General features: G+C 44.5%; 2 protein-coding genes across 3 annotated transcripts in view; both read left to right on the top strand.

Annotated features, from left to right (window-relative positions):
- The window catches only part of cgna (cingulin a), a 65,733-nt gene extending 42,332 nt beyond the window's left edge, over nt 1-23,401 (top strand). The window contains exons 14-23 of one of the 2 annotated variants that reach the window (XM_084052946.1): nt 811-1,023; nt 1,707-1,928; nt 9,375-9,623; nt 12,368-12,538; nt 14,438-14,599; nt 15,165-15,338; nt 19,277-19,395; nt 20,306-20,414; nt 21,035-21,198; nt 22,750-23,401. In XM_084052946.1, coding sequence (XP_083909072.1) covers nt 811-1,023; nt 1,707-1,928; nt 9,375-9,623; nt 12,368-12,538; nt 14,438-14,599; nt 15,165-15,338; nt 19,277-19,395; nt 20,306-20,414; nt 21,035-21,198; nt 22,750-22,888 — 1,722 coding nt within the window. In that variant the 3' untranslated portion in view covers nt 22,889-23,401. The remainder of the gene's footprint in view (nt 1-810; nt 1,024-1,706; nt 1,929-9,374; nt 9,624-12,367; nt 12,539-14,437; nt 14,600-15,164; nt 15,339-19,276; nt 19,396-20,305; nt 20,415-21,034; nt 21,199-22,749) is intronic. The other variant, XM_084052945.1, reaches the window with a different exon arrangement.
- LOC311042300 (beta-1,3-galactosyltransferase 4-like) lies at nt 3,154-4,293 on the top strand (the record flags this gene model as incomplete). The annotated part of the gene is made up of 1 exon (XM_084052947.1): nt 3,154-4,293. The coding sequence occupies one exon, from the start codon at nt 3,154-3,156 to the stop codon at nt 4,291-4,293; it is 1,140 nt and encodes a 379-aa protein (XP_083909073.1).
- Nucleotides 23,402-26,486: the final 3,085 nt, after the last annotated feature.

Here is a 26,486-nt window from a genome sequence, read left to right as displayed (position 1 = left end):
CTAACAATCTATCTAGTAAGTATAACTAAATGCATTTGAAATTAAATAAAAATGTTGCTTTTCAGGATTCCAATAAAAAAATAGCCCAAAAAAAATATCAGGATTCCAATTCAAAAATAGCAACAATAGCAGATCTACGTGTCGCACAGCGACGCGTTTTGAGCTTGTAGATCTGCTATTTTTGCTACTTTTGTGTGACGTAGGATTTCGAAGTACGCCATTCATTTGGGAAAAAGTGAAAATACGGAGATAAGAGGCGTCTGCCCGACAGTATTATGCAATGTGGCCCTCTGGAGTGAGAGTGGAAATATAGTGGCCCTCTCTATCATCAAAGTTGCATCACCCCTGCATCAATAGGCCCTATGCACAGCAGCCATATTGTAAGACATTCACAGGTGTTATCAATGATACTAAGGAAGGCTCTGTTCCATTGTGGTCAGACGGAGTCAGGGTGCTGATATTGTGCATGTTGGCTCACTGGAAACACTCCCAAATGGCCCTTTACGGGTGTGTAACTCTGAGAGTGTCCACATGGAACCAAATGGTTCCTTACAGGTCCATTTGGTTCCATTTGTACACTCTCAGAGTTATGGGTGTCGTGGAAATCTGAAATTCAAAAATCTGAGAACCACTGTGCTACACTAAATGGAACAGAGCCTTCATCAGTATCACTGGTAACACCTGTGAAGGAAGTGATAATATGGCTGCTGTGCATAGAGCCTATTGGAAGCAGAAGGTGGCGGGAAGGGAGGGTAAAGTGCCAGTGAGTGAGTTGGTCGGGCTCTAAAATGCGTGTGTGCGTGTTTTCAGGAAGTGGAGCGTTGTCGTGCCGAGCTGAAGGGCTCCAAGGCCGAGGTGGAGAAACACAAGTCCGAGATGGACAAGAAGGTTCTGGAACTGATCCACACCAAGAAGGCCCATCAGGAGCAGGAGGCGGAGCTAAAGTATGAGATTGACAGGCTAATCAACCAATTGCAGAAAGCCAAAGAGGACTGCGGCAAGGCACAGGAGAAAAATAAAAAGGTTGGTTCATCCTGGCGTCGTTTCCGTCTCAAACGTTTAAGCATCAGTGGTTCTCAAACTTTTGACCACCCAAAATGATATGTATGTGATTGCGGACCCCCCATCTCAAAATATGTTGTTCCAGGGACCCCTCCCCCCAAAAGCAAGGATTTGAGTTAGAAATGTTCACTTTAAAAATATGTATATTCCAAGGTTTGCATCTGAAATCTGAAATGAGCTTCTAGCTCTAGCCTCTTCCAGAGCCATGCTGTTAACCCATTAAGACCTGGAACTGTGTCATTTTTAGATTTGAGCTAAACACACTTTGGGCTACTCAAAAATAGCAGATATACAAGCTCATAGCACGGCACCGAGTGCCGCGCTATGAGCTTGTAGATCTGCTATTTTTGAAAAATCGTGACAATGTGTGCAAATCTTTGAATATATATATTTTTAAAGCGAACATTTGTAACTCAAATCTTTGCTTCTGGGGGGGTCCCTGGAACAAAATATTTTGATGGGGGTCCGCGGCCAAATACATATAATTTTGGGGGTCCTTGACATGAAAAAGATTGAGCACCACTGATATAGAAACATACGTTTTTCAGAATACTGTCGAGATTTAGGAGACATGTAGAATCGGCTTCAGGTCTCAATGTGTTAAACACCCTGCACTAATAGTCGTGTTGCTTGTACACACGCAGCTCCTCGATCCGGTAGTCGTGTCGGAGCTGGAGGCGAAGCTCGCCGAGTCCAGAGGAGAGGTGAGTCTGCTCAGAGACAGGCTGTCCTCCGCCGAGGCGGAGCTGGACACCAGCAAGACGCTCTGCAGCACCGCCCACATGGAGCTGAAGGACGGGAGAGACATGCAGCAGGAGCAGGAGAAGACCAACGCTCGCCTCCGAGACAAGATCTCATCCCTGGAGGTAAACGTCTCACCGTTTTGTCGACTAAAAGGCCAAGGACCCCCTAGCTGAGAGAGAGATGAAGCGAGGACCCCCTCTATATTATATAAAATTGTGTTTCAGATACATGTTTTCTGCTTTTTTTCCCTCTACACCTATAACTCTTTGCCAAAAATAGCCGATCTACAAGCTCGTAGATCGGCTAGATCGATGAGCTTGTAGATCTGCTATTTTTTGACTAAAGTTCTCCCCAGAAAAGGGATGCTAGGGTTCAAGTGGTTAATGTAAAACAAATAATAATCATATCACAAAGATTTGGCGGACCCCCTGTAGTAACTCTGAGGACCCCCTAGGGGTCCCGGACCCCCTGTTGAAGACCCCTGTTTTAGTCGATTAAGTGTCCTTTCAGGTGGCAAGCGGCCAACGCGCCTATTTTCGTGTCATGCCACCATTTTGGCCCATCCCATTATATGGGATTCTATGCAGGGGTGCATATAACTTCTTTGGTCTAGTACTCAGAAGAGCACCTGGAGATGTTACTTGGTAACATCTTTGGTAGCAATTTACTTCCTGTGGCTTCAGGAAGTAAATTCCTGTCCCAGCGGTCCCAGCTGTTGGTACGCACATGCGCTTCCCTTCGTCTGACGTGCCGCACAGCAATGCATTTTGACGACGCATGCGCACCTGCGCACCAGTTATGTTCACCCCTGCATATAACTCAAGATAACCTCTTAAATGTCCAAGAAGGAAGCACCTGTTAGGCTTTTTTGCTGGACCCAGGGGGTCTGGCTTACATGAGGCTTTGTACCTGTTTTCTCCATACATGGGCATGGTCACTTTGTCCTTAGGCCCCAGCCATAAAAGTCTGTCCCCCTTTCATCCATACATGGGCATGTTTTGTACCTGTTTTCTCCATACATGGGCAAAAAACAGGTTTTGGTCACTTTGTCCTTAGGCCCCAGCCATAAAGGTCTGTCCCCCTTTCGTCCATACATGGGCATAGACACAGGCTGACACGTCCTGTGAAGTCTGGGTCTGGCAGAATCAGGTCTCCTGGTCTTGTTCTATGGTCTCTATGCATCGCGCACAACAACATACTGGGCATTTGATATACGTCACGTGTGACGTCACTGTAGTCAGCAGAATAGCCCATGTATTGAATATAAATCAGGCCTTACGAGTCGTGACACACAATTAAAGGAACTGTCGACTAGCTGAGGAGACTACGGCGAAATAAACTAATATCATGTTGGGGCGGGTGCTTTCGGTGCGTAAGCCCCGGTTTGGACAGAAAGGGAGCAGGTTTGGGATTTTTCCTTTTGTCGTTGCTGCGATAGCGGTTTCCGCCTTGCTAGCGCTGCTGTTTGTGGACTCAATTGAATTATGGGTCACTGCTATGTACATGAACACAGCGGTGGAGCCACACGCGGGTAGTACTAGCATTCCTCCCCAGGGTGTCGTCCCTCCGACGAGACCGGAGGAGTTCTCGCTCACGCCCGGTCCTCTGGTCTGTCAGCGCGCAGAGCCTTATCTCCTCGTTATGGTCGTGTCCGCACCCGCCAATCAGAGAGCCCGCCGGGCTATCCGGGAGAGCTGGGGAGGGGAGGTCGAGGCGACGGGTCTCCGGGTCACGACTCTGTTCGTGGTCGGCGAGGTGTCCGACCACGACCCCGGCCTGGCCGAGCTGTTGACCGAGGAGGCGCGGGAGCGCGGAGACCTGATCCAGGGCCGTTTTCTGGACAGCTACTCCAACCTCACCCTCAAGACTCTGGGCATAATGGGCTGGGCCCGTCGCTTCTGTCCCCAGGCCCACTTCGTGGCCAAAGTGGACGACGACGTGTTCTTTAACCCCGCCGCTCTGCTGCGCTTCCTGAACAGGGGGGGCCGCGACCCCTACCGCGAACAAGGAGACCTCTACCTCGGCCGGGTGCACGCTAGGGTCGCTCCGACCCGCAACCCGGACAGCAAGCACTACCTCCCTTCCGAGGCGTACCCCGCCGACGTCTTCCCGGATTACTGCAGCGGCACGGCCTACGTCCTCTCTCGCTCCACCTTGCTCAAAATGTCCGCCGCTGCGGCCGCCGCCACACCCCTGTCCGCCCCTCTGCCCCCCGAGGACGTGTTCGTCGGGCTGTGCGCCCGCGCGGCCGGAGTGCTGCCCACGCACAGCCCGCTGTTCTCCGGAGGACCGGCCGTGCCCTACGGGCGTTGTTGCTACCAGGCCATGGTGTCCGTCCACCACGTCGCACCCGGGGAAATGCGGCGGTACTGGGCGGATAGCCGCTCTTCGCCCCCTTGCTCTTGGTTGGAAATGCGCGCGTCTCTGGCCGTTTGCAAAGTCAGGGCCATGCTGGGGGCAACTCTGGGCCTGGAGCAGGGCTTGTAAAGATGTTCTGCCCTGACTTACGTACACTTTTGTTAGGGGCAGTGCCTTGCTTTAACTCAGGGGTCTTCAACGTTTTCAGGCCAAGGACCCCCTAGCTGAGAGAGAGATGAAGCAGGGACCCCCTACTCTATATTGTATAACCCTGTTTCAGATTATAGTTTTCTTTTTACTTAGTCTGCTATTTTTTCCCTGTACACCTATAGCCTCTTTGCCAAAAATAGCCGATCTACAAGCTCTCAACGCCTCGCAGCGCGAGGCGTTGAGACCCTAGGGGTCCCGGACCCCCTGTTGAAGACCCCTGCTTTAAGACCTGGAACGCATCTGTGTCACTTTAGATTTCTTTGGCTATTCAACATCGTGTTTTTTTTTTTTTTTTTTCCCGAAAAATTGTTAGGATTTAGATTTTTTTAGACGCGGCCTCAGGTCTTAATGGGTTAACTCTAGCAGTTAATGAATAGTACAAGCACTCTGGCTCTGAAGGCACACTGAGGAAATAATATAGTGCCGGAACAAACCCTCAAAAAGAGCCTTAGTTTTTGAGATACCCCTACCCGCAGTAGAACAAGATGTGACAGTTTTTTTCAGATCTTTGGGATGTCCCCTTCATGAAATGGATCGTCACAAGTTTATTTTTACAGCAAAAGTAAGAAATGTATACAGGCAAAAAAAGAACGCCTACCCTGAAAGAGGGAGTTCCAAGTAAATCCTTTGTCATTTTCTACCTGCTGGTTGTTTTTACGTCATACTTGCACAGATGGTCTACAGGTAGTGTCCCTGTTCCGATCCAAGATCTCAGCTGCGTGAGAAAAAAGGACGCTCTGCTTCCAAATTCCTCCTTTTTTCGCCGTTTTTTGGGGCGGTGTAGCCGCCCCCTATAAGTGAGTTTTGGACACCGACCAAAACATTTGTGTACCCCCTAACCCTTCCATTGTTGATGCAAATCGATACTTTTTTCATATCAGCCAATCACATTACAGCTAGTGTCATCACCACTAACTGTAATGTGATTGGCTGACTTTGCAAATTCAGGACTGTGATTGGCTAGCGAAACACATGACACATGTGCAGCCCTATGAATAGCAGTATGGACTTTAAAAAAAGTAATTTATCCTTTTTTTAAAGTGAGTCATGTTGTGATGACCACACACCGCCCACTTCACACTGGGTGTGATATTTTTTTTTCTCACGCCGTTTGGTGAACCCCCCAAGGTTGGTGTGCTGCGCTGCTTTTATCCGCCAGATTGGGACGTTCGCGGCATATTTTGCACCATTACGGTGCGTTCATCATCGGTGACGAGTGCCTCTAACAGCCGCTGCTGGCTGCGTGCAGCGAGCTGCGAGTCGCAGCGTGTCTGTGTGTCATATGCGAGGCAACACTCACACAATCACGTGCAGCATGCGTCCCCTCCCCCTGCGCCTAATGGCTGTACATGGGGCCGACGCGTGCTTTAGCGTGATTGTGTGAGTGTGGCTTCAGGAAGTAAATTTCTAGCCTCGATCTCCAGGCCTTTACTTTTTAGTTTTGCTAAAAAATAAAAGCTTGGAAATTCCTGTCCCAGCTGTTGGTACGCAAAAGCGCCTCGCGTCGTCTGATGTGCCGCGCATTATTTATTTTGGGTGCGCACCTGCGCACCAGTTACAGTATGTGCACCCCTGTATATGACTAAAACTAAATCAAAATTTGCCATCAAAATCAACACTGCATCTCACTGACACACACCGCCTCCAAAATCATTGATTGCCTGATTCACTAAGCTGTTCGTAAATGGAGCCTAAAGGGGTGCGTATTTTCGATGAGCACAATCTCGCGTGCTCACCAAACGGCGTGTGGTGTACACAGCCTTTTGTTTGTGCGTATCGCAGGCGTAACTCATTTTTGCCTGACGGTCACGAGCGAGCTTCCGTGTAAGATCATGTGGTTCTCAACCAGTGGTCCGGGAACCACCAGTGGTCCCTGCCCCTCAGGGAGGGCAACCCCCTGTTCCAGGTGGTCCCCAGCTAAAGGATGGAGAGTTGGTAACCAAATGGACCATTATACCGTCGATCTTTAACCCTTGGGAGCGTAAAATGAAACCAAATGGACCCGTAAGGGTCCATTAAAAATCCATTTTACGCTCTCAAGGGTTAAATTATTATTGTTACACATCGGCATTACTTAATTAAAGAATTGTTATTTTGATCAACGTTTGCCTGTTATCTCTCCTATGGAACCAACATCAGTACAGCATGGAATTGTGGACAAAATCGTATCCAACGATAACAAAATATTCCAAGTCTTGGGTCTGACAGTTTTTAAATCTCATTAACCGGTGGTTCTGTCGGCTCAAATGCCGAATAAATAATGGACCTTGATATGAAAAGTGTTGAAAACCCCTGGTGTAGATCATTCACGCCCCATTTAACACCATAACAGGAAACCAGAAACTCTTATCTGACGTCAGACCATAAATGTCATCACGCTTCAAAATGGACCGATCTACAAGCTTGCAATGTGGCGGTACGCACCCACCTGACAACTTGTAGATCAGCACAAGCGAGTCCCTCACGCTGAACGTTAATAAAGTAAAATATAGCCTACTCTCACGTGTAATGAGAATATAAGAAGTGAATTTACTAAGTTTAACCTAACCAAAAGGGGTCTTCAACGTTTTCAGGCCAAGGACCCCCTAGCTGAGAGAGAGGGATGAATCAGGGACCCCCTCTATATTGTATAAAATTGTGTTTCAGATAAACATTTGCTGCTCTTTTTTCCCTCTACACCTATAACTCTTTGCCAAAAAATAGCCGATCTAGAAGCTCACAACGCCTCGCAGCGCGAGGCGTTGTGAGCTTGTAGATCAGCTGTTTTTGGCTAAAGTTCTCCTCAGAAAAGGGATGCTAGGGTTCAAGTGGTTAATGTAAAAAAAAAGATGCTGGAATCAGCCACTATCTGTTATTTTTATCAGAGCTTTATTGATTACTGAGGGGAATCTGTCCTTTGGACGAACCCTCCACTGTCCGACTCCTACATCTGAAATGGAGTAATGGACACAGCTAGATTTCATCTAGCTCTGGTCCATAGCGTTAGAAGGAGTTCTCCTTAAAGCTATGGGACCTTCGATCCTTTCCCCTCACACTCCACTACTCCACTACATCTCAGAGTCAAATATTATGCTTTTACTGCTCTACATGTATTTGAAAACTTTAGTTACTTTGTAGATTGTAGATTTTGATTGTCATTACAAAACATACGTTAACCACTTCAGCCCTATATACACTGCTCAAAAAAATAAAGGGAACACTTTGATCCCTTAATTCTTTTGAGTTTTTTCGTTAGCAGTATGTACACAGTTCATGAAAAAACTCAAAAGAATTAAGGGATCAAAGTGTTCCCTTTATTTTTTTGAGCAGTATACATTTCAGCCATTTGAAAATAGCCGATCTGCAAGCTCACAATGTGTCGCATTGCAGGCTGCGCAGCCTCGCGTCTGTAGTAAAAATAAAACATACACTTTCGCTACTCACCAAAACAAAGACGATTTTAAGGACTTGAAAGCCTACTCTACTTAGTGGGAACACTCTGAGCCCCCACCTCACGTCTAAAATACACTTTTTGGCCAGAAAAGAAAATATTTCACCTGAAGGAAAACATGTTTTGGTTACTCCACTGTGTCCTCTACAGATTTTTCCTTCCCGTGAAATATTTTCTTTTCTGGCCAAAAAGTGTATTTTAGACGTGAGGTGGGGGGTTCAGAGTGTTCCCACAAAGTAAAGTAGGCCTGTGGTGTGTGCGCAAAGGCTCGAAAGTCCCATTGCGTTAAAGGAGAATCTTTCAATAGCAGATCTACAAGCTTGTACTGTAGATCTAGCTATTTTCAACTACGCGATTTGATGTAAAGGGGAAAGGGGGATGGGGCCTAGTATAGACCCCTGGGGGACTCCTGTTAACAAAGTATAGGGTTGCAGGGGTTAAACAAAATGGCTGGCAGACATGTTGTTTTTCTGGTAAGACGTATGGATGTACTTTGGAGATTCTAAGTATTGTCTTTACTGTGACTGTTCTATGTTGAGTTGTTCCTTGTGTGTTTCTATGTTGAACAGGCAGTGAAAACTAATATCCCTCTGAGACTATTAAAGTCTAAACTAATCTGAGCTAATCTAAACTAAACTAAACTAATCTCGGCTAATCTAAGATAATGCCACAAAGCCCACTAAGTTTTCCTCTCTTTCTGGAACCATTATGTTAGAAATACGTGCCAGAACAAGATATAATTGACCGAAGCTAAGATGTATTTCCTTTTGTATGCTTTAATTCAGAAGGTTAGGTTAGAGCTCGAATGCACTACAGCTTGATGTGAAGAGTGCACACTGCAGTTACAAGAAGAGTCACTAGAGGGCAGAAGAGTACTTTGCAACAGCTTGAGTTTCCTCACCTGCAAACATTGCAATTGGAAATATATTTTCTTGTGTGATTTTTAAAAGGTTAAATCGAACCGTGACCTAGAAATGTAAAGTCTAATTGAATCATAGATTTGGAGAACCTATGTGTAACTCATCTTTGCTTCTGGGGGTCCCTGGAACAAAATATTTTTAGATGGGGGTCCTCGGCCAAATACATATTTGTATGAGCACCACTGATATTATAGCAACATAGGATAGGATTTAGAAGACATTTGTAGAATCCCCAGAAGCAAAGATTTGAGTTACAAATGTTCGCTTTAAAACATTATATATATTCAAAGGAATATTCTTTGGCTATTCAAAAATAGCAGATCTACAAGCTCATAGCGCGGCACTCGTGCTATGATCAGATATCAAATGTGTGGGCCCCTCCTCTGTATTTACAGCAGTTATTCTCGCTGGGTTTGAGGCCCTTCAAGGGGCTCCTGGGCTCCAAGGGAATGATGGAATATGATTAAGGATTTCATATCATAAACACCATACCTGTAAAAAAAAAAAAATTCAAAACATTTTTTTTTCGAAACATATTTTTTTTGTTCAAAACATTTTTTTTTTAGGGGGGGCCAGGGGCCCGTGCAGGGGTTAATCCGTCCCTGCCTGAACGTAGTATATAATGAAGCCCTTTTACGTCTTGTGTGCAGACCCAGCTTCAGGCCAACGCCACGGAGAACTCCGAGTCGGAGCTGACCCTCCACACGGAGGTGCGAGGACTGCGGGCCGAGCTGGACGACACCAAGAGGCTCTCCTCTCGCCTGGGCCAGGAGCACTACGAGCTGGGCCTGCGCCTGGAGGAGACGGAGAAGGAGAGGGAGACGCTCCGACACGACGTCGGCCAACTGGAGGAGAGCAAGCGGCAGCAGGACAGAGCTCTGGAGAAACTCAAGCACGAGGTGAGAGAGAGGGTAGAGCCCGAAATAATGTGAGTGTGTGTGTGTGTGTGTCTGTGTATATATATTTTTTTAACTCTTTGACTGCCAGAGTATTTTCATAAAGTACTCCCCCAGTGCCAGAGATTTTCGTGTTCTTTTTTTGTTGTTATTTTGTTATTCAATTTTCAAATAGTTTGTCTGGCTGCGGTTTTAAACACATACGACGACCAGCAGAGAGCAGCAGATAGACACCCCGATCACTCGCTCACTCGCTCGACCTCCCCCAAACAGGCTCAAACAGTCCATACGTCATAAACCGGATGTGACGTTTTCGCAGATTGCCGATCGGGCTTCAGTACGATGTGATACACGACGACGATAACTGTTCGTCACCCAGACTAAAGAAAATAGAAGTGGAGCTCTCCGTTTGTTTTTTTATACCGTATGAAAAACCGTGTTTTTCCCTATTCTGGCCTAAAATGACCGGGGGGAAAAAAATTAGAACCGGAAACGGAATCTGCGTCATGAATCCGGAACCCGGTGAGTCTGAAGGAATCAGAGAGCGAAACTGATGATGAAAAATAAACAGAACAGCGCGATCACAGATTAAACAATGAAAAAGCTAAACACGCGTCTAACGCGTCGACGGCCAACTGGACAAACTAGCAATTGACTCGATAACGCGTCGACGGCAGTCATAGAGTTAAATATCGTTGCCGTTGGGCAGAAACCAGCTAACTCCATTTTGACGCTTTTGCATTTTTTTCCCCCATAAATCGGTGATATTGAACACCCTTTACGTCTGTGTGGTGATTAAACAAATATTGAACCAATGAAAAGTATTAAAAAACGCTTACACCAAAACCAGCTAACTCCATTGGATCCTCAAACTTTCTGCTAAACCAGCTAACTCCACCAAAGGGGGGTGGAGTTAGCTGGTTTTGCTGACTCCAGGCTCCACCCCCTTTTGACCTCCAACCTCATTGTGAGCTTGGAGGTCCTTTCAGCTGTTCTTATCAATGATGAACAAAACCTCCTAACTCCACTTTTTGTTTTGTTTTTGCCATTTCCTGAAAAATGAACTTTTTGGAGTTAGCTGGTTTCTGCCCGACAGCAGAGGTATACGCTATTGCTATTTGACTTATTTGACAACATCGGAATGCCAATGTGTACACATTCTTTTTACCTTTTTAAAAGGTTTCCAAATAGTGTCGATCTACAAGTTCATAACGCATTGCATCGCAAAGCATTTGCAGAATGTCGTATCTATCAATTAATTATTTGTCTTTATTTCGATTTATTTGTTTGCTTTTAAGTGAAATGTTGATCAAACTTTAATCAAATTATAGTTTTTCAAATGTTGCACTTTTTGACAAACATCAGTGGTGTAGGACTCTACCGATATCGTTATTGTAACTGACTGGAACAGTGTGCATGTTGTGAATGTTATGTAAGTGCGCCTTGGTGTCGCACAGCTTGAAGATCACCTGTTGTTTGCTACTTTTGTGTGACACTGTCTATAGCATAGACATATAAAGGTAGACGCCTCCTCCGGCTCTGAGGCATCTGCATCTCGGGCGCGCACCAGCTTCCGCCCTCAGTCGCGTGCGTCACAGAAGGGGGCGTTCAGTAGGCCTCTGATTGGCCTACTGAACAATACAAGGGTATTGCGATACAGGTTGCTCCAATGAACTGCAGAGGCCAATGAGGTATCTAGGTTTCTATATCTATGGTCTATAGGCTCTATGCACAGCAGCCATAGTGTCACTTCCTTCACAGGTGTTACCAATGATACCAATGAAGGCTCTGTTCCATTTAGTGTAGCACAGTGGTTTCCACGATCCCCTTATGTACCCCCTAGTGTACCCCCTAGTGTACCCCCTAGTGTACAAATGGAACCAAATGGACCCGGGGTCCATTTGGTTCCATTTGTACACTCTCAGAGTTACACACCCGTAAGGGGACATTTGGAAGCCCATGAGGGTCCCTGGACCCCAACTGTAGACCCACTGGATTTTGGGGTGGTCCCCAGATGACAGTAAAGTGACAATTGAATATCAAAAATAAATTAAATGAAAAAAGACAGACAAACTATACTATAAAACCTGGTCAAACATTGGCCAAATTGACAAATAGTATAAGAAAGAGGCAGACATTGTGAAAATAACTGCTATTTTCCAAATGTTTATCTGTTGAGCCGAGTCAAACTAAATGTAATGCCTCAACTCCTACAATTCCAGGTGCTTGTCAGGGTGCGGAATCCCCAGTTCAAATATGATTATTTTGGAATATGATTATTTTGGGGGGTTCCCAGTTGAAATATGATTATTTTGGGGGGTCCCCAGTTGAAATATGATTATTTTGGGGGGTCCCCAGTTCAAATATGATTATTTTGGGGGGGTCCCCAGTTCAAATATGATTATTTTGGGGGGTTCCCGGTTGAAATATGATTATTTTGGGGGGTCCCCAATTCAAATATAATCATTTTGTGTTCAAATTCTTTTGGGGGATGAAAAGGTTGAAAACTACTGGATTAGACACAGATATGTATATGACACATGTTTGATCGTGTGTGTGTGTGTGTGTGTGTGTGTGTGTGTGTGTGTGTGTGTGTGTGTGTGTGTGTGTGTGTGTGTGTGTGTGTGTGTGTGTGTGTGTGTGTGTGTGTGTGTGTGTGTGTGTGTGTGTGTGTGTGTGTGTGTGTGTGTGTGTGTGTGTGTGTGTGCGTGCTCGTGCGTGCGCGCGCGCGCGCGTGCGTGTGTCAGTATGGGTCTCTGAGCGTCTCCTCCGGGGAGGAGGCGCAGGCTCTCCGGGCTCAGCTGGAGGAGCAGAGAGACCGAGCGCGTAAGGAGATGCAGGAGACCCAGAGACATGGCACCGAGGTCCAGACTTCACTGGAGAGAAACACGCAGAGTCTGAAGAGACTGGAAGAGGAGGTGAGTTAGCCCTGGTTCCGGACGAATCTGCCATAGCAACAAAAAAAAGAAATTGCCCTTGGCAGATTAGGTCTGGCCCCTCTCTATAGGCTCTATGCACAGCAGCCATTTTGGAGAGAAAGTGGGCCTCTTCTTACTTCCTTCACAGGTGTTACCAATGATACTAATGAAGGCTCTGTTCCATTCTGGTCAAACAGAGTCAGGGTGCTGATATTGTGCATTTTAAAAGGTGTGTAACTCTGAGAGTGTACAAATGGAACCAAATGGACCCGTAAGGGTCCATTTGGTTCCATTTGTACACTCAGAGTTATGGGGGTCCTTTAAATCAAAAGTTTGAGAACCACCGTAAAAGCCTTCATTAGTATCATTGGCAAAACCTGTGAAGGAAGTAAGAAGAGGCCCAATTTCTCTCCAAAATGGCTGCTGTGCATAGAGCCTATAGAAATTGGATTTCTCTCCCTCCGAAGTTGTGAGGGACCTATCAGGGCCCGGTATGCAAATATGGGGCGGGTATATCACCAGAGGCATTTTTTTTTATTTGCCCCTTGGAAATGCAGGTTCCACACAGAGATTCCAGACTTAGAGATTCACCATTCTAGTGAATGCAGCAGCCTAGAGGGCGGAACAAAAGAGTACACCTGGCCGTATGTCACTGATCACATGACCCCAACAATCAATTCTCCAGTTCCAGGCAACATAGAAGGGGGGGCTTTGTTCTTATTTCCACACAACAGACTAAGGTGTATTAATGACATAATTCAATGTTGAAAATGAGTGGTATTCCCCTTTTAAGACCGCAGTTAGATTCTACAAATGCCTTCTAAATCAGTAGTTCTCAAACGTTTTTTTGTGCTAAGGACCCCCCAAAAGGGGGGACTAGTGGAGAAGAGATCCAGTAGAACTAAAAGACATGTCATTTTATGTTTCGTTGCGCTCTGGTGTCTGAAAATAGCAGATCTACAAGCTCCCAACGTGTCACAAGCTTGTAGATCGGCTATTTTCAGCATGCAACCAAGTGTAAAATCATCCATTAAGACGCCATCACGGCACCGCCAAAATACATTTTAGTCGACTAAATCAACTGTAGATTCAACTGTAGATCTTAAGCGTCATATTTAGTCGACTAAAACTAAAACATTTCAGATGACTAAAATATGACTAAAGCTAAAATGGAATTGTATTCAAAAGACTATGACTAAAACAAAATTAAGATTTGCTGTCAAAATCAACACGGTTTGGACGCGCTGTGAGCTTGTATATCTTCTTTCCCGGTTTTAATGGGTTAGCATAGCATAACGTAACATAGCATGACATGACATATTGTAACATAGGGATGTGACGACATATACGATACGATAATACCACGATAAGTGGGAAAAAAAATACTAATACAAATAATTACTTGCGAGAAAGTCTGTTTTAAAAAACAAATAATACATTTGCTGACAAGGAGAAGTCACTTGGCACATCACCACCGTGAACATCCTATTTATCCCATTGAAACCGGGAAAGCATTTTAGATTTTTGCGTTGGCTATTCAAAAATAGCAGATCTACAAGCGAGCACAAAATGGCGAGCTTGTACATCTGCTATTTTTGAGCATTTTTGAGAAATCTTGAAAGTTTGAGAACTATTGATTTAGAATACTTGTAGAATAGTTAGACTTTGTTATACAGGTTATGTGCAAGAAATCTGAGGTGTGTGTGTGTGTGTGTGTGTCACTTTAGATTTCTTTGGCTATTCAAAAATAGCAGATATACAAGCTCATAGCGCGGCACCGAGTGCCGTGGTATGAGCTTGTTGATCTGCTATTTTTGAAAAATCTTGTTTTTTTTTTTCTTTTTCTTTTTTCCAAAAAGCTGTCAGGATTCAAAAAACTGTCTGTGTGTGTGTGACTAGGCCTCCCGTCAGAAGAAGGAGCTCTCGCTGGTGTGTGAGGAGAGAGACAACCACCAGCTGGACAAGGAGCTGCTCACCAACAGACTGCGCCACCTAGAGACCGAGCTGGAGAACAGCAGGAACAGCCACAACGACAAGGCCAGAGAGATCCGCAGCCTGGAGGTAAAGATCTACCAAACCACCGCATGGCAGAGATAAATAATGCATTCTGAATACATTAGTTTGCCTATGTTTTGTAGTAATAAAAGGACATAGGGGGTTATAAGCGTGTGCTGACCAGTGTTGACAGATGTTGGGCCTCTTCCTTACTTCCTTGAACAGGTCCTGCCAATTATTACTAATTAACTCATTCACTGCCATTCACTAAAAAGCCCAAAAAGCCCAGACTTCCAGGATTTTGCGATGTTCTTACCTCTTCAAGTAGTCACAGAATATTGTTCTCTAGTATGATGGATCCCCTGATGGTTGCTAATCACAGAGGGTTCCACTGTGCTTCAGTGAAGGAAAAAAAAATGTCATCGCGATTCCTGTTTGCTTGTTTATACCCAGTTGAAAATAGCATGTTTTGCTCAAAAATACATAGTAAAACACAGGAACCGATATTCAGAATATTTCCCTAATACTTTAACCAGGAAGTGAATGGAGCAGTACATCTTTGGATCGCGTTATCTCCTGGTTCTTTGTGATAAACGAAAAAAATAAATAAATGCATGTTTTCTTTTGTCAGGACAAGGTGAAGCGTGTGGAGGTGGAGTTGGAGGAGGAGAGGGCCAGTGTGGAGATGCTGACAGACAGAATGACGCGCAGCCGAGACCAGGTGGACCAGCTCCGCTCTGAACTGATGCAGGAGAGATCCTCCAAACAAGACCTGGAGCTGGACAAGAACGCCATGGAGAGACACGTATGTGTATACTCACACCGTATGCCAGGGTTCCCCAATAGGCGGCCTGTGGGCCATTTATGATAATGGAAGTAAGAGCAGCAACGACACTAGTATCTGCACTGTCACTGGAGTAGCGGGAACACCGCTACCCCCAAGCCCCAATCTGTTCGCAGGTTGTGTGGCCCTCGGCCTGGTTACTAGACATAATTTGGCCCTTGGGGAAAACGAATTGGGGAACCCTGCTGTATGCACACATTTAATAATTGATTTATGATTTATGTCCACATAAGAAATACATTTGTGTCCAATAAAAGGACACACATATTTGCAAGGTGCTGTAAAACAGGGGCTCCCAACCACCGGTCCGCGAGAAGGCGGCCGGGAATGTGCAGGCAACGTTGAGTCTATATGAAAAAGGTAGCGCACGTACATCCGTTAGGTCCAGGTGCTTAGACAAACAAAGTATAATGAATCAGGACATATATGTCCTGATGAAGGCCTGAACAGGCCGAAACGTTGACGAGCAATACATTCTGGATCTTTTTTGCAACTACCAGTGTGCAGACTTTATTCTTTTTCAACGTTGAGTCCATAACCTTGCGTCACCAGGATTTTAGAAACAACGGAGAAAAGCTGAGTCGGTCCAAGGATTCGTCAGCGATGTGACATCCTTGGTATCTTTAATGCCGTGCTACTTCCGTGTTGCATAGCAGTGACATCACCGTCGAATCCTTGGTATCTTTATCCTAGCCTTTCAACGCGTTTCAGCGCCTCACTACGAGCTGTATTTTTTTTCACGCTCGCGGTTGTGAAACACTAAACAGGATTATTATTTCTTGTCAACATTCAAGAACTCAGATCAGAAGATACAACTCCAGTAAACGTAAACACAAGTAGATGGAGGAGTGGCTGCAGTGGTGTGTTCTACCATGTTACGCTAATATACGTAGTGTCACCTGAGAACATTTTCGTAGGCAAGCGTAGCCGTCCAAAAACAATGTCAGAGAAAGCGTATCTGATACGCAGGAGGAGGGGCTGGGGGCAGCAAGAATGTAGACATCAGTTCAAATGGCCTTTTTCATGTGATAATGTGGCGTCTGAGGTGAAGGCTTATGTGTGACTATTGTCTTGAGCTGTGACCGTTGGAGTTTTGAAGTAATTCACACATTAACTCCTGAACAATAGAGCAGTGATTTCATATGGCGACCGCACGTGCACACGCGCGAATGTGCGAGTGCACGTGCTGTGCGTGTGGGAGGGAATAATTATAGTATGCCCTTTCGAAAAAAACCTAGAACTTACCACTGAGCGCCTGGTATTTAATGACTTAAGTGATAAAAGCTGTCAAAGGTGCAGGCCACTTCAAGAATGGAAAGATGTGGAGCCTTCATTGACAACAACAACATCTGGTGCATTAGCAGAGAGATGTGCAAAGATTTCAGGATTATTACAGTACACAGTTGAACATGGAAGGTTTGACACAGGATTGTTATGAGAACTTGTGAGCAATTGATCTGCATTTGCGCACAGTCGTTGACCATTACCATGTGCACGGAACACCAAAGACTTTTGGGGACTTGGCTTTCCCCAAATGCCAGCTGTTTATTAGCGTTTTTGTGTTCGCTGGGTTGCCAAAGCATGCCGGTGTTGCCACATCCGTGCTCATATCCCACGGCGGGTATGGTCTAGTATAGTATAATTTGAGAAACAGACATTGTGATTACCATTTTCCCGGTTCTCGCAAGATAAATGTATGCACTTAATTTAGGAGAGAATATCTCAACTGTTCTTGGCTAATATGACCCCAAGGAACAACTTAGGAACTGTGACTAATTCTCTATCCGGGACGAAATACTCGAAAATGACCACGCCCTATTTAAAATGACCATAACCGGTGCACTGCTTCCAACATGGCTCTATCTGCTAAACCGTTGGAGCTACAGATTTACTGAGGTGTTTAAAATGTTCAGAATACTATGTTTAGGGAAACATAGTAAAGTGTAATATTTCAAATTTGATATTTTAAGACAGAACAGCTAAAAAACGCAAAAGAAACTGCCAACACATTACAGTCCAGGGCTATAGGAATAATTTTGTGTGAATCAGTCTAAAAGCACCTAAATTGATGTAACCCAGGGCATGCTCTAATGATTTAGCAAGGGTGCCTGAGCCAGCAACGCTCTGGGTCATCATTGTGGCCAAATCCAGTATGGCCACCACCTGAAAAAGGTTTTGGCTAAAACTTTTGAACCACATGAGCTATAAATGAGCAAACTTGGTGTCTAAATCCTGTTTTTTGACAATTAGAAACATGTTGTAATGCTTATATTCATGACTGGGTGTGGCTGGACCTATATTTTGCATATTTCAAAGAAATATTAGTTTTGCGAATTTGTTTCACTTACCTTAATCTTTGTCATTTTTTGGCAAACTTGGTGTCTACGTTATGCTTTTTGAGCATTAGAAACACATTGGAATGCTTATATTTATGATTGAATCCATCTAGAGCACTCTGACTTGCTTATTACAAATATGGCCACTATACCAAACTGTAACATAGGTAACATGTGCTGTAACATAAAGTTTCATCCAGATTGAGTGTATACAGTAGTTGTAGGAATGAGTTAAGATCAAACTGGAGATAACAATGTCATTTTATCGAAACAATATAATATGACTATAGAATCCAAATGATACAGCAACAGCCAGTACAGTACTGTATGCACATCAAGGCTCAGCATAAAGTGAATACTATCATAATAGTCAAAGGTGTATGGAATTTGAACAATATGTTCAAATTAGAATCAGAAAAGTGAATTGCTAAACAACAAATCGTTGCTAGGAATGTGCCTTGGCGTTACTACAACAACAGAACAGCAGAATCAGCAATAACTGATACATACTGTACCCACACACACACACACACACACACACACACACACACACACACACACACACACACACACACACACACACACACACACACACACACACACACACACACACACACACACACACACACACACACCTTTTGATTCCAGACCAGCTCCTACTGGAATCAGACAACTTCCGTCCAACAAAATATCCCAGATTTCAAATTGGGCTGGTACTGGGACTCCATGACTAGTGTGAACCTTACTGGACCTATCTTGCCAGTAAAGCTGTTGCTGGTGTAAACAACAATTCTATACACCTTTGACTAGTACTGTATGATATCATACTAGTCAATGGTGTATAGAACAGTAATACTATATAGTATTACATTTTATGCTGAGCATTGTTGAACATACTGTATTGGCTGTAGCTGTAGGCCTATCATCATAGGAATTAGTTGTACTGTTAAATCATTCTTGTTTCAATACAATTACATAGCAGATAGAGCCATGTTGGAAGTAGTGCACCGGTTATGGTCATTGTAAAAAGGGCGTGGTCATTTTCGGGTATTTCGTCCCGGATAGAGAATTAGTCACAGTTCCTAAGTTGTTCCCTGGGGTCATACTAGCCAAGAACAGTTGCGATATTCTCTCCTAAATTAAGTGCATACATATCTTAGCCAGGTCCTAGACTAGTTACAAAATATATTTGTTCAGGCTTACAATTATGAAAAGAGATAGAGGCCGGGGTTAGGATTAGACAATAAGAGGTTAGGTTTGAGTTATGACTGATCTATACATAGTTGTGTGACACGGTGCACAAATATGTATAAGGCTTTGGGGTTTGGGGTAAAAATGGCCAAAAGTATATTCAAACGCATGTATAGTAATGTGTGTGTGTGTGTGTGTGTGTGTGTGTGTGTGTGTGTGTGTGTGTGTGTGTGTGTGTGTGTGTGTGTGTGTGTGTGTGTGTGTGTGTGTGTGTGTGTGTGTGTGTGTGTGTGTGTGTGTGTGTGTGTGTGTGTGTGTGTGTGTGTGTGTGTGTGTGTGTGTGTGTGTGCGTGCGTGCATGCTTGTGTGTAGTTGAAGGAGTTGAGGGTCCGACTAGCTGACATGGAGGGTCAGTCTCGACCCTCGGCAGGAGTCACCCAGCTGGAGAACAAGAACCAAGAGCTACTGGAACGCCTGAGCACAGAGGAGAGGTAGATGTTACACCACACTATACTTACTGCCCCATAGAGAGGTAGATGTTACACCACACTATACTTACTGCCCCCTAGAGGAGAGGTAGATGTTACACCACACTATACTTACTGCCCCCTAGAGGAGAGGTAGATGTTACACCACACTATACTGTACTTACTGCCCCCTAAAGGAGAGGTGCACCTCACAGTACTATCCCATTCAATACTGTTTCTCAACATGGGGTCCTTGAGGGGGTTCCAGGGGTCCTTAATGATTGATAGTAAACAAGGGAACCAGGAGACCTGGTTCTGCCAGACCCAGAATAAGTACTTTATAAGATCACTACGTCACGGCTAAGCCGGACTTCACATGACGTGTCAGCCTGTGTCTATGCCCATGTATGGACGAAAGGGGGACAGACTTTTATAAGCCTTCACATGACGTGTCAGGCTGTGTATGCCCATTTGCCCATGTATGGACGAAAGGGGGACAGACTTTTATGGCTGGGGCCTAAGGGCAAAGGGGGCATGCCCATGTATGGAGAAAACAGGTACAAAACATGCCCATGTATGGAGAAAACAGGTACAAAACATGCCCATGTATGGAGAAAACGGGTACAAAACATGCCCATGTATGGAGAAAACAGGTACAAAACATGCCCATGTATGGAGAAAACGGGTACAAAACATGCCCATGTATGGACGGAAGGGGGACCGACTTTTATGGCTGGGGCCTAAGGGCAAAGGTGGCATGCCCATGTATGGAGAAAACAGGTATAAAGCCTCATGTAGGCCCGACCCCCTGGGTCTGGCAAAAAAACAAATGGACCCTTTCTCCATCCCTGACAGAAATGTGCGCGTGCAGACCCCTCATAGCTTTACTGTGTGTGTGTGTGTGTGTGTGTGTGTGTTCGTGTGTGTGAACCAGAGAGAAGAACTCGGTGCTGGCCTCCCAGCGGCGTTTGGAGAGGAAGTTAAAGGACGTCAACATGGCTCTGGATGAAGAACGTCAACAGCACACGGAACAGAGAGACCAGGTCCGTATCTATACCTGTGGTTCCCAAATTATGTTGGGGGGGGGGGGGGGGTCTCCAGAGGATTAGCTTAATGTGCAACATTGTTTTCTCACTCAACAGTAAACAAACCAACATAGAGTATAAATGTATACAGGGTATCTGCACATTTCTAAAGTGACAATAGGCTCTATGCACAGCAGCCATATTGTAAGACATTTGCAGGTGTTATCAATGATACTAATGAAGGCTCTGTTCCATTCTGGTCAGACGGAGTCAGGGTGCTGATATTGTGCATGTTGGCTCACTGGTAACACTCCCAAATGGCCCTTTACGGGGTGTGTAACTCTGAGAGTTATGGGGGTCGTGGAAACCTGAAATTCAAAAATCTGAGAACCACTGTGCTACACTAAATGGAACAGAGCCTTCATTAGTATCACTGGTAACACCTGTGAAGGAAGTGATAATATGGCTGCTGTGCATAGAGCCTATTGAATGACTTTTAAGACCTTTATAATACCAAATTGTCAAATATGATGTAATAAATAGGCAAACATTGTGAAAATAGCAGATCTACAAGCTCACAGCGCCTCACAACATTTTCACAACGTGTGTGTGTGTGTGTGTGCCTGTGTGTGCTGCAGCTGTCCCTGCGGGTGAAGGCGTTGAAGAGGCAGGTGGATGAGGGGGAGTCGGAGGTGGAGAGGATGGACGGACTGAGGAGGAAGTCTCAGAGGGAGATGGAGGAGCAGGTGGAGCAGAAGGAGGCCCTGCAGACCAGAGTCGCGGCGCTGGAGAACGAGCTCAAGTAAAGACAATCAACCCTGGCGTCAACCAGGCTTTCCACACGGAGGAATACAGCCTGGTTTTCATTCCCAACTGACCGGTGTGATCCGGTCTAGGCCTACTGCAGATTTTTTTAAAGTGGTTTCCGGTTGCCGTCGCTTTATTTTGGTATTCATTTGTTCCCCCACATGAATATGATACGATTATCATACCAAATGAAATGAAACTAGAAAATGTGCTCCTCGGAGCACAGGTCTCCGCCAGTCGAGGTGGTAAAAGAAAGTACTGTTCCTGATGAATTCTGTCTTACCTATTTATATTACATATTGTGATGTCGCGTGAAGCTTGACCAATGTTAGGTGACGGACACACACACACACACACACACACACACACACACACACGGACACACGGACACACACACACGGACACGGACGGACGGACACGGACGGACGGACAAAGTGAAAACATACTCTCCACCATGCCTTCGGCCTGGCGGAGACAATTATCACACACAAACACACACACGGCCGGACCCGCACACGCGTGCGTCCCGTCACCACGTCCTGGACCCACAGTGCGCACACACACACACCCGTACCCGTAATAATGCATGAGGCTTTGTCGGTCTGTCCCTCTTTTCCTCTTTTCTGTCCCTCTTTTCCTCTGCACACACGTCATGCGAAGTCCGGCCATTCAGATTTCAACCACTATGGGTCTGGCAGTACCAGGTCTCCTGGTTCCCTTGTTTCTTAGTCTACACGGCCCTTAAATGAAAGCCCGTTGTCTGTGTGTGCTTGTGCCAGACGGCCACAGTCTTAACAGAGTGGTTGTATGGATTCAACGCATGTGCAGTTTGATCATTCATCCCATAGCTCGGGGGCCGTAACCATGGCGACTTTCGCTAATAAACAGCTGACATTTGGGGAAAAGTGAAAAACGGGCGTCGCTGGTCCGTGCACATGCTAATGGTCAATGGCTGTGTGCAAATGCAAATCAATAGGCTCTATGCACAGCAGCCATATTGGACAGAAATTGGGCCTCTTCCTTACTTCCTTCACAGGTGTTACCAATGATACTAATGAAGGCTCTGTTCCATTTAGTGTTGCACAGTGGTTCTCAAACTTTTAATTTCCACGACCCCCATAACTCTGAGAGTGTACAAATGGAACCAAATGGACCCGGGAGGGTCCATTTGGTTCCATTTGTCAGAGTTACACCCCCTCAAGGAACCATGAGGGTCCCTGGACCACACTTTGAGACCCACTAGTGTTTCTAGTGGGCCAACATGCACAATATCAGCACCCTGACTCTGTTTGACAAGAATGGAACAGAGCCTTCATTAGTATCATTGGTAACACCTTTGAAGGAAGTAAGAAGAGGCCCAATTTCTCTCCAAAATGGCTGCTGTGCATACAGCCTATTGCTCCAGCCACTGAGGAGAACCGGGCAGAAGGACATGTTGGGGACAAACAAACAGACCCATTCTTGGGGATAGACAGAGCTTTGTTTAATTATTGGAGGATTATTGGAGGATTGGAGGATGATGATTGTGGGCGTGTGTGTATTCCAGGAGGAAGGCGCAGACGATGAGACGCGCCGCCCTGGACTCGTCAGCGCTGAGCTCGGAGGACGACGACGACGACCCGTACGACACCTCGGCCATCACCTCCATCCTCACCGAGAGCAACCTGCAGACCAGCTCCTGTTAGGAGATCCACCAACCTTCAGAACCAGCTCCTGTTAGGAGATCCACCAACCTTCAGAACCAGCTCCTGTTAGAAGATCCCACCTGGACCCCTGACCTGCAGGGTTGCCAGATCTGCTTATTATAATTTCCCTGCAAGACTTTATTTGAAAATAGCCGATCTACAAGCTCACAACGCGTCGCATCGCTATTTTCAAATAGCTGATGTATACGTTAAAGTGCTCATGTGGCCCATAGTCGCTTCTTTTGGGCTGTTTTCCCTAGACCTGGTTGCTTGTTTCTCTCGCAGAATCTGGCAACACTGGTTCCAGGGGGTCCCCAGCTAAATGATTGATAGTCAGGAACCAAATGGATCCTTACGGGTCTGTAACTCTGAGAGTGTACAAATGGAACCACTCTCAGAGTTAAAGGGCAAGACCACTTTGGTAGAGGTTTGGGTTGTGTAGTTACCTTGCCATGATGTAACTCCAAAGGTGGGCAAGAAATAATAAATAATTGCTCCACTGATTAGAAATTGATTATTCAAAATATGCTCCTCATTGACTTACATTGTACGGTAAAACTGCTCTCAAAGTCACTCTTTTAGCACAGAAACGAACGCAAACAAAGTTGATTTAGACAATATAGAACATCACCAAACCCAGTACTGTTTTTTATTTAAATAAAAATGTCAACTTCCTGTTGATTTTGCCATTTTTAACAAGTAGAAAACCTGGACTGGATCAGCGGATCCGGATCCAGATCTTCAAATAGCAAAATCAACAGGAAGTTGACATTTTTATTAAAAAAACAAACAGTACTGGGTTTGGTGATGCTCTATATTGTCTGAATCAGCTTTGTTTGGGTTCATTTATGTGCTAAAAGAGTGACTTTGAGAGCTGTTTTACCTTACAATGTAAGTCAATGAGGAGCATATTTTGAATTATCAATTTCTAATCGATAGAGCAATTATTTTTGATTTCTTGCCCACCTTTGGAGTTACATTATGGCAAGGTAACTACACAACCCTAACCTCTACCAAATTGGTCTTACCCTTTAAGATAACACTGAGGATTTTACAGAGTAGATTAGGGATCCCGGAGATTAAAAAAAAATAATCATACCAAAAGGGGGTCCGTGAGGTAATGCATGTCAAACTGGGTCCAGGAGTCACTCATGTAGAGTCTTAACAGGGAGGACTTGGTTTCAATTGAATAGTTTGCACAGGGTTTTGGATAAATGAAGACAAAATCATCCCTGTAGCAAACAAAGGTTTATGATGATCTGTTCAATTGCATAATCTCCACAAATCAACACACTTTCTATGATTTTTGAATCACATACGCAATTAATGGTGAAAGAAAAAGCACACGAAAGCTTTAAAATGTGCCGTTGCGATATTATCGGGTGTATAATTGATGTCATAGAACAACAAATGAAAATCGGGCTATCACATTGATAACTCACTTCCCAGCTGTAACACTATTACTGTAACACAGTTGACTGTGGGAAACGGAGTCCGTAGTATTAGAGGGTCATTTCACTGTATATAAAAGTAGTTTAGTCAACACACTGAGGTAGAGCAGAAGGTTCCTGGTTTGTTCCCCAGCACAGGGGTAAAGTGGGGCCCATCCATCCTCCATGTTGGCTCTGGGAAAAGAAATATCCTATCACTGTGCATAGCAATGAATTGGCTCTATGCACAACAGCCATATTGGGAATGAATTGGGCCCCTTCCTTACTTCCTTCACAGGTGTTACCAATAATACTAATTAAGGCTCTGTTCCATTTAGTCTGGCACAGTTGTCTCTTATTTTCAAGGACCCCCATAACTGAGAGTGTACAAATGGAACCAAATGGACCCTCACAGGTCCTTTTGGTTCCATTTGTACACTCTCAGAGTTACACACACACCATAAGGGGCCATTTGGGAACCAAAATGGAGTGTTTCCAGTGAGCCAACATGCACAATATCAGCACCCTGACCAGAATGGAACAGAGCCTTCATTTGTGTCATTGGTAACACCTGTGAAGGAAGTAAGAAGAGGCCCAATATCTTTCCAATATGGCTGCTGTGCATAGAGCCTATTGAGTACATAATGCTAAGTAATAAAGTGGAATCTTAGAAAGAATTGACACTGATGACCAGTATCTTACACTACATAACCAGAACTATGAGAACTTTTGACCGATGTCATCCAGACTATGGTATGCTGTAGTTCTTAAAGCACTTACTTGATATATGTAAATGTCCATTTCACCAGTTGTATGTACTGTATATAGTGCCAAGTTGTCTCAAGACACTTTACATATACTCTACAGAGACCCCATGTTACCCCATGAGTACTTAGGGACGGTGACAAGGACAAAACTGTCCTTTAATGGTTAGAAACCTGGAACAGAGCCAGACTCTGGCTGGGAAAGATATCGATGTTATATCGATAATTTATCAGACTAGATATTGCCTGATTTTTGGATATCATTGTCGTGATATGACAAGTTTTTTTTTTCCTGAATTGAATCACTTACACCCTATTTTAACGTTTATAAAAATGTATTTTTCAAAAATTGCCTATCTAAGCTAACGACGTGTCGCGATGTGACACGACACGTTGATGTGAAATATACTCATGCTGATTTTGTATATTGATTGTGTTTTCAATCTACAGGTGCGTCCAGGTCGGACAGTGCACTGGGACCACATGACCTGGTACATAATGTCCCATTCAAAACAATGGCACAGTATTCAACAGCCAGGATACGCTGCAATGTGCGTTTCAGTTCTGCTGTCAAGTACCATCCCATTCTTTAGAATAGATTCTATTTTTTACGTTTCTACTTCATGCTTTTTAGAGAGTTTGCTTTGAAGGGAAATACTACTTAATTTTTCACTTATTGAAATCAGTCATTATAATTTGTTGTCTTACTTTGTATGATCTTTTGTATTATTCCTGTAGATTTGGCAAGTTTATTCTTTGATACGTGTAGGGGACCTTAATGCAATATTTCCCCTGCTGTCTTTGTAAAGTTTACAAGTTGATTTGTAGAGACTGCACAACTTCTATGCATTCCATTAGCATTGCATTTCCCTAGACGAACAGCATGCATTCCTTCAGTGGTTCTCAAACTTTTACTTTAACTTTCACTACTACATATTGCTTAGAAAACTGCAATAGAAAAGCATAGCTAGCATATGATGCTATGAAGGAATGCTAACCCACATTTTGAACAATATAACATTACAAATAAGAAATGGAGTGAAAGAGCAATTAGTATCTTGTGAGCAGATAGATTAAGTCCAGTTTTGATCTAAATATTTTCAAAATAAAATGGCATTAACGGCAAATAATATTGCTTTGTATTGAATAACAGGAGCAGATTCACACAAAGTGTGTCAATGTTTTATAATTAAACTTGACAGTAAACACATTTCACCATTCTCTCACGTGCACCCTGTAGTACCTCTGCATACCCCTAGGGGTGCACCATTTGAACAGAGAAACACTGCCTCAAGACTTATGCATAGTCCTAGTCTAGAATTTACAGTAAGCATTCCTTAGACTTATGCATAGTCCTGGTCTAGATTTACAGTAAGCATTCCTTAGACTTAAGCATTCTACTGG

This window comes from Gymnoscopelus microlampas (assembly GCF_963454915.1).
Source record: "Gymnoscopelus microlampas genome assembly, chromosome: 3".
Classification (NCBI taxonomy): domain Eukaryota; kingdom Metazoa; phylum Chordata; class Actinopteri; order Myctophiformes; family Myctophidae; genus Gymnoscopelus; species Gymnoscopelus microlampas.
The sequence above is the reverse complement of the archived record's forward strand: the minus strand, read 5'-3'. Positions and strand labels throughout refer to the sequence as shown.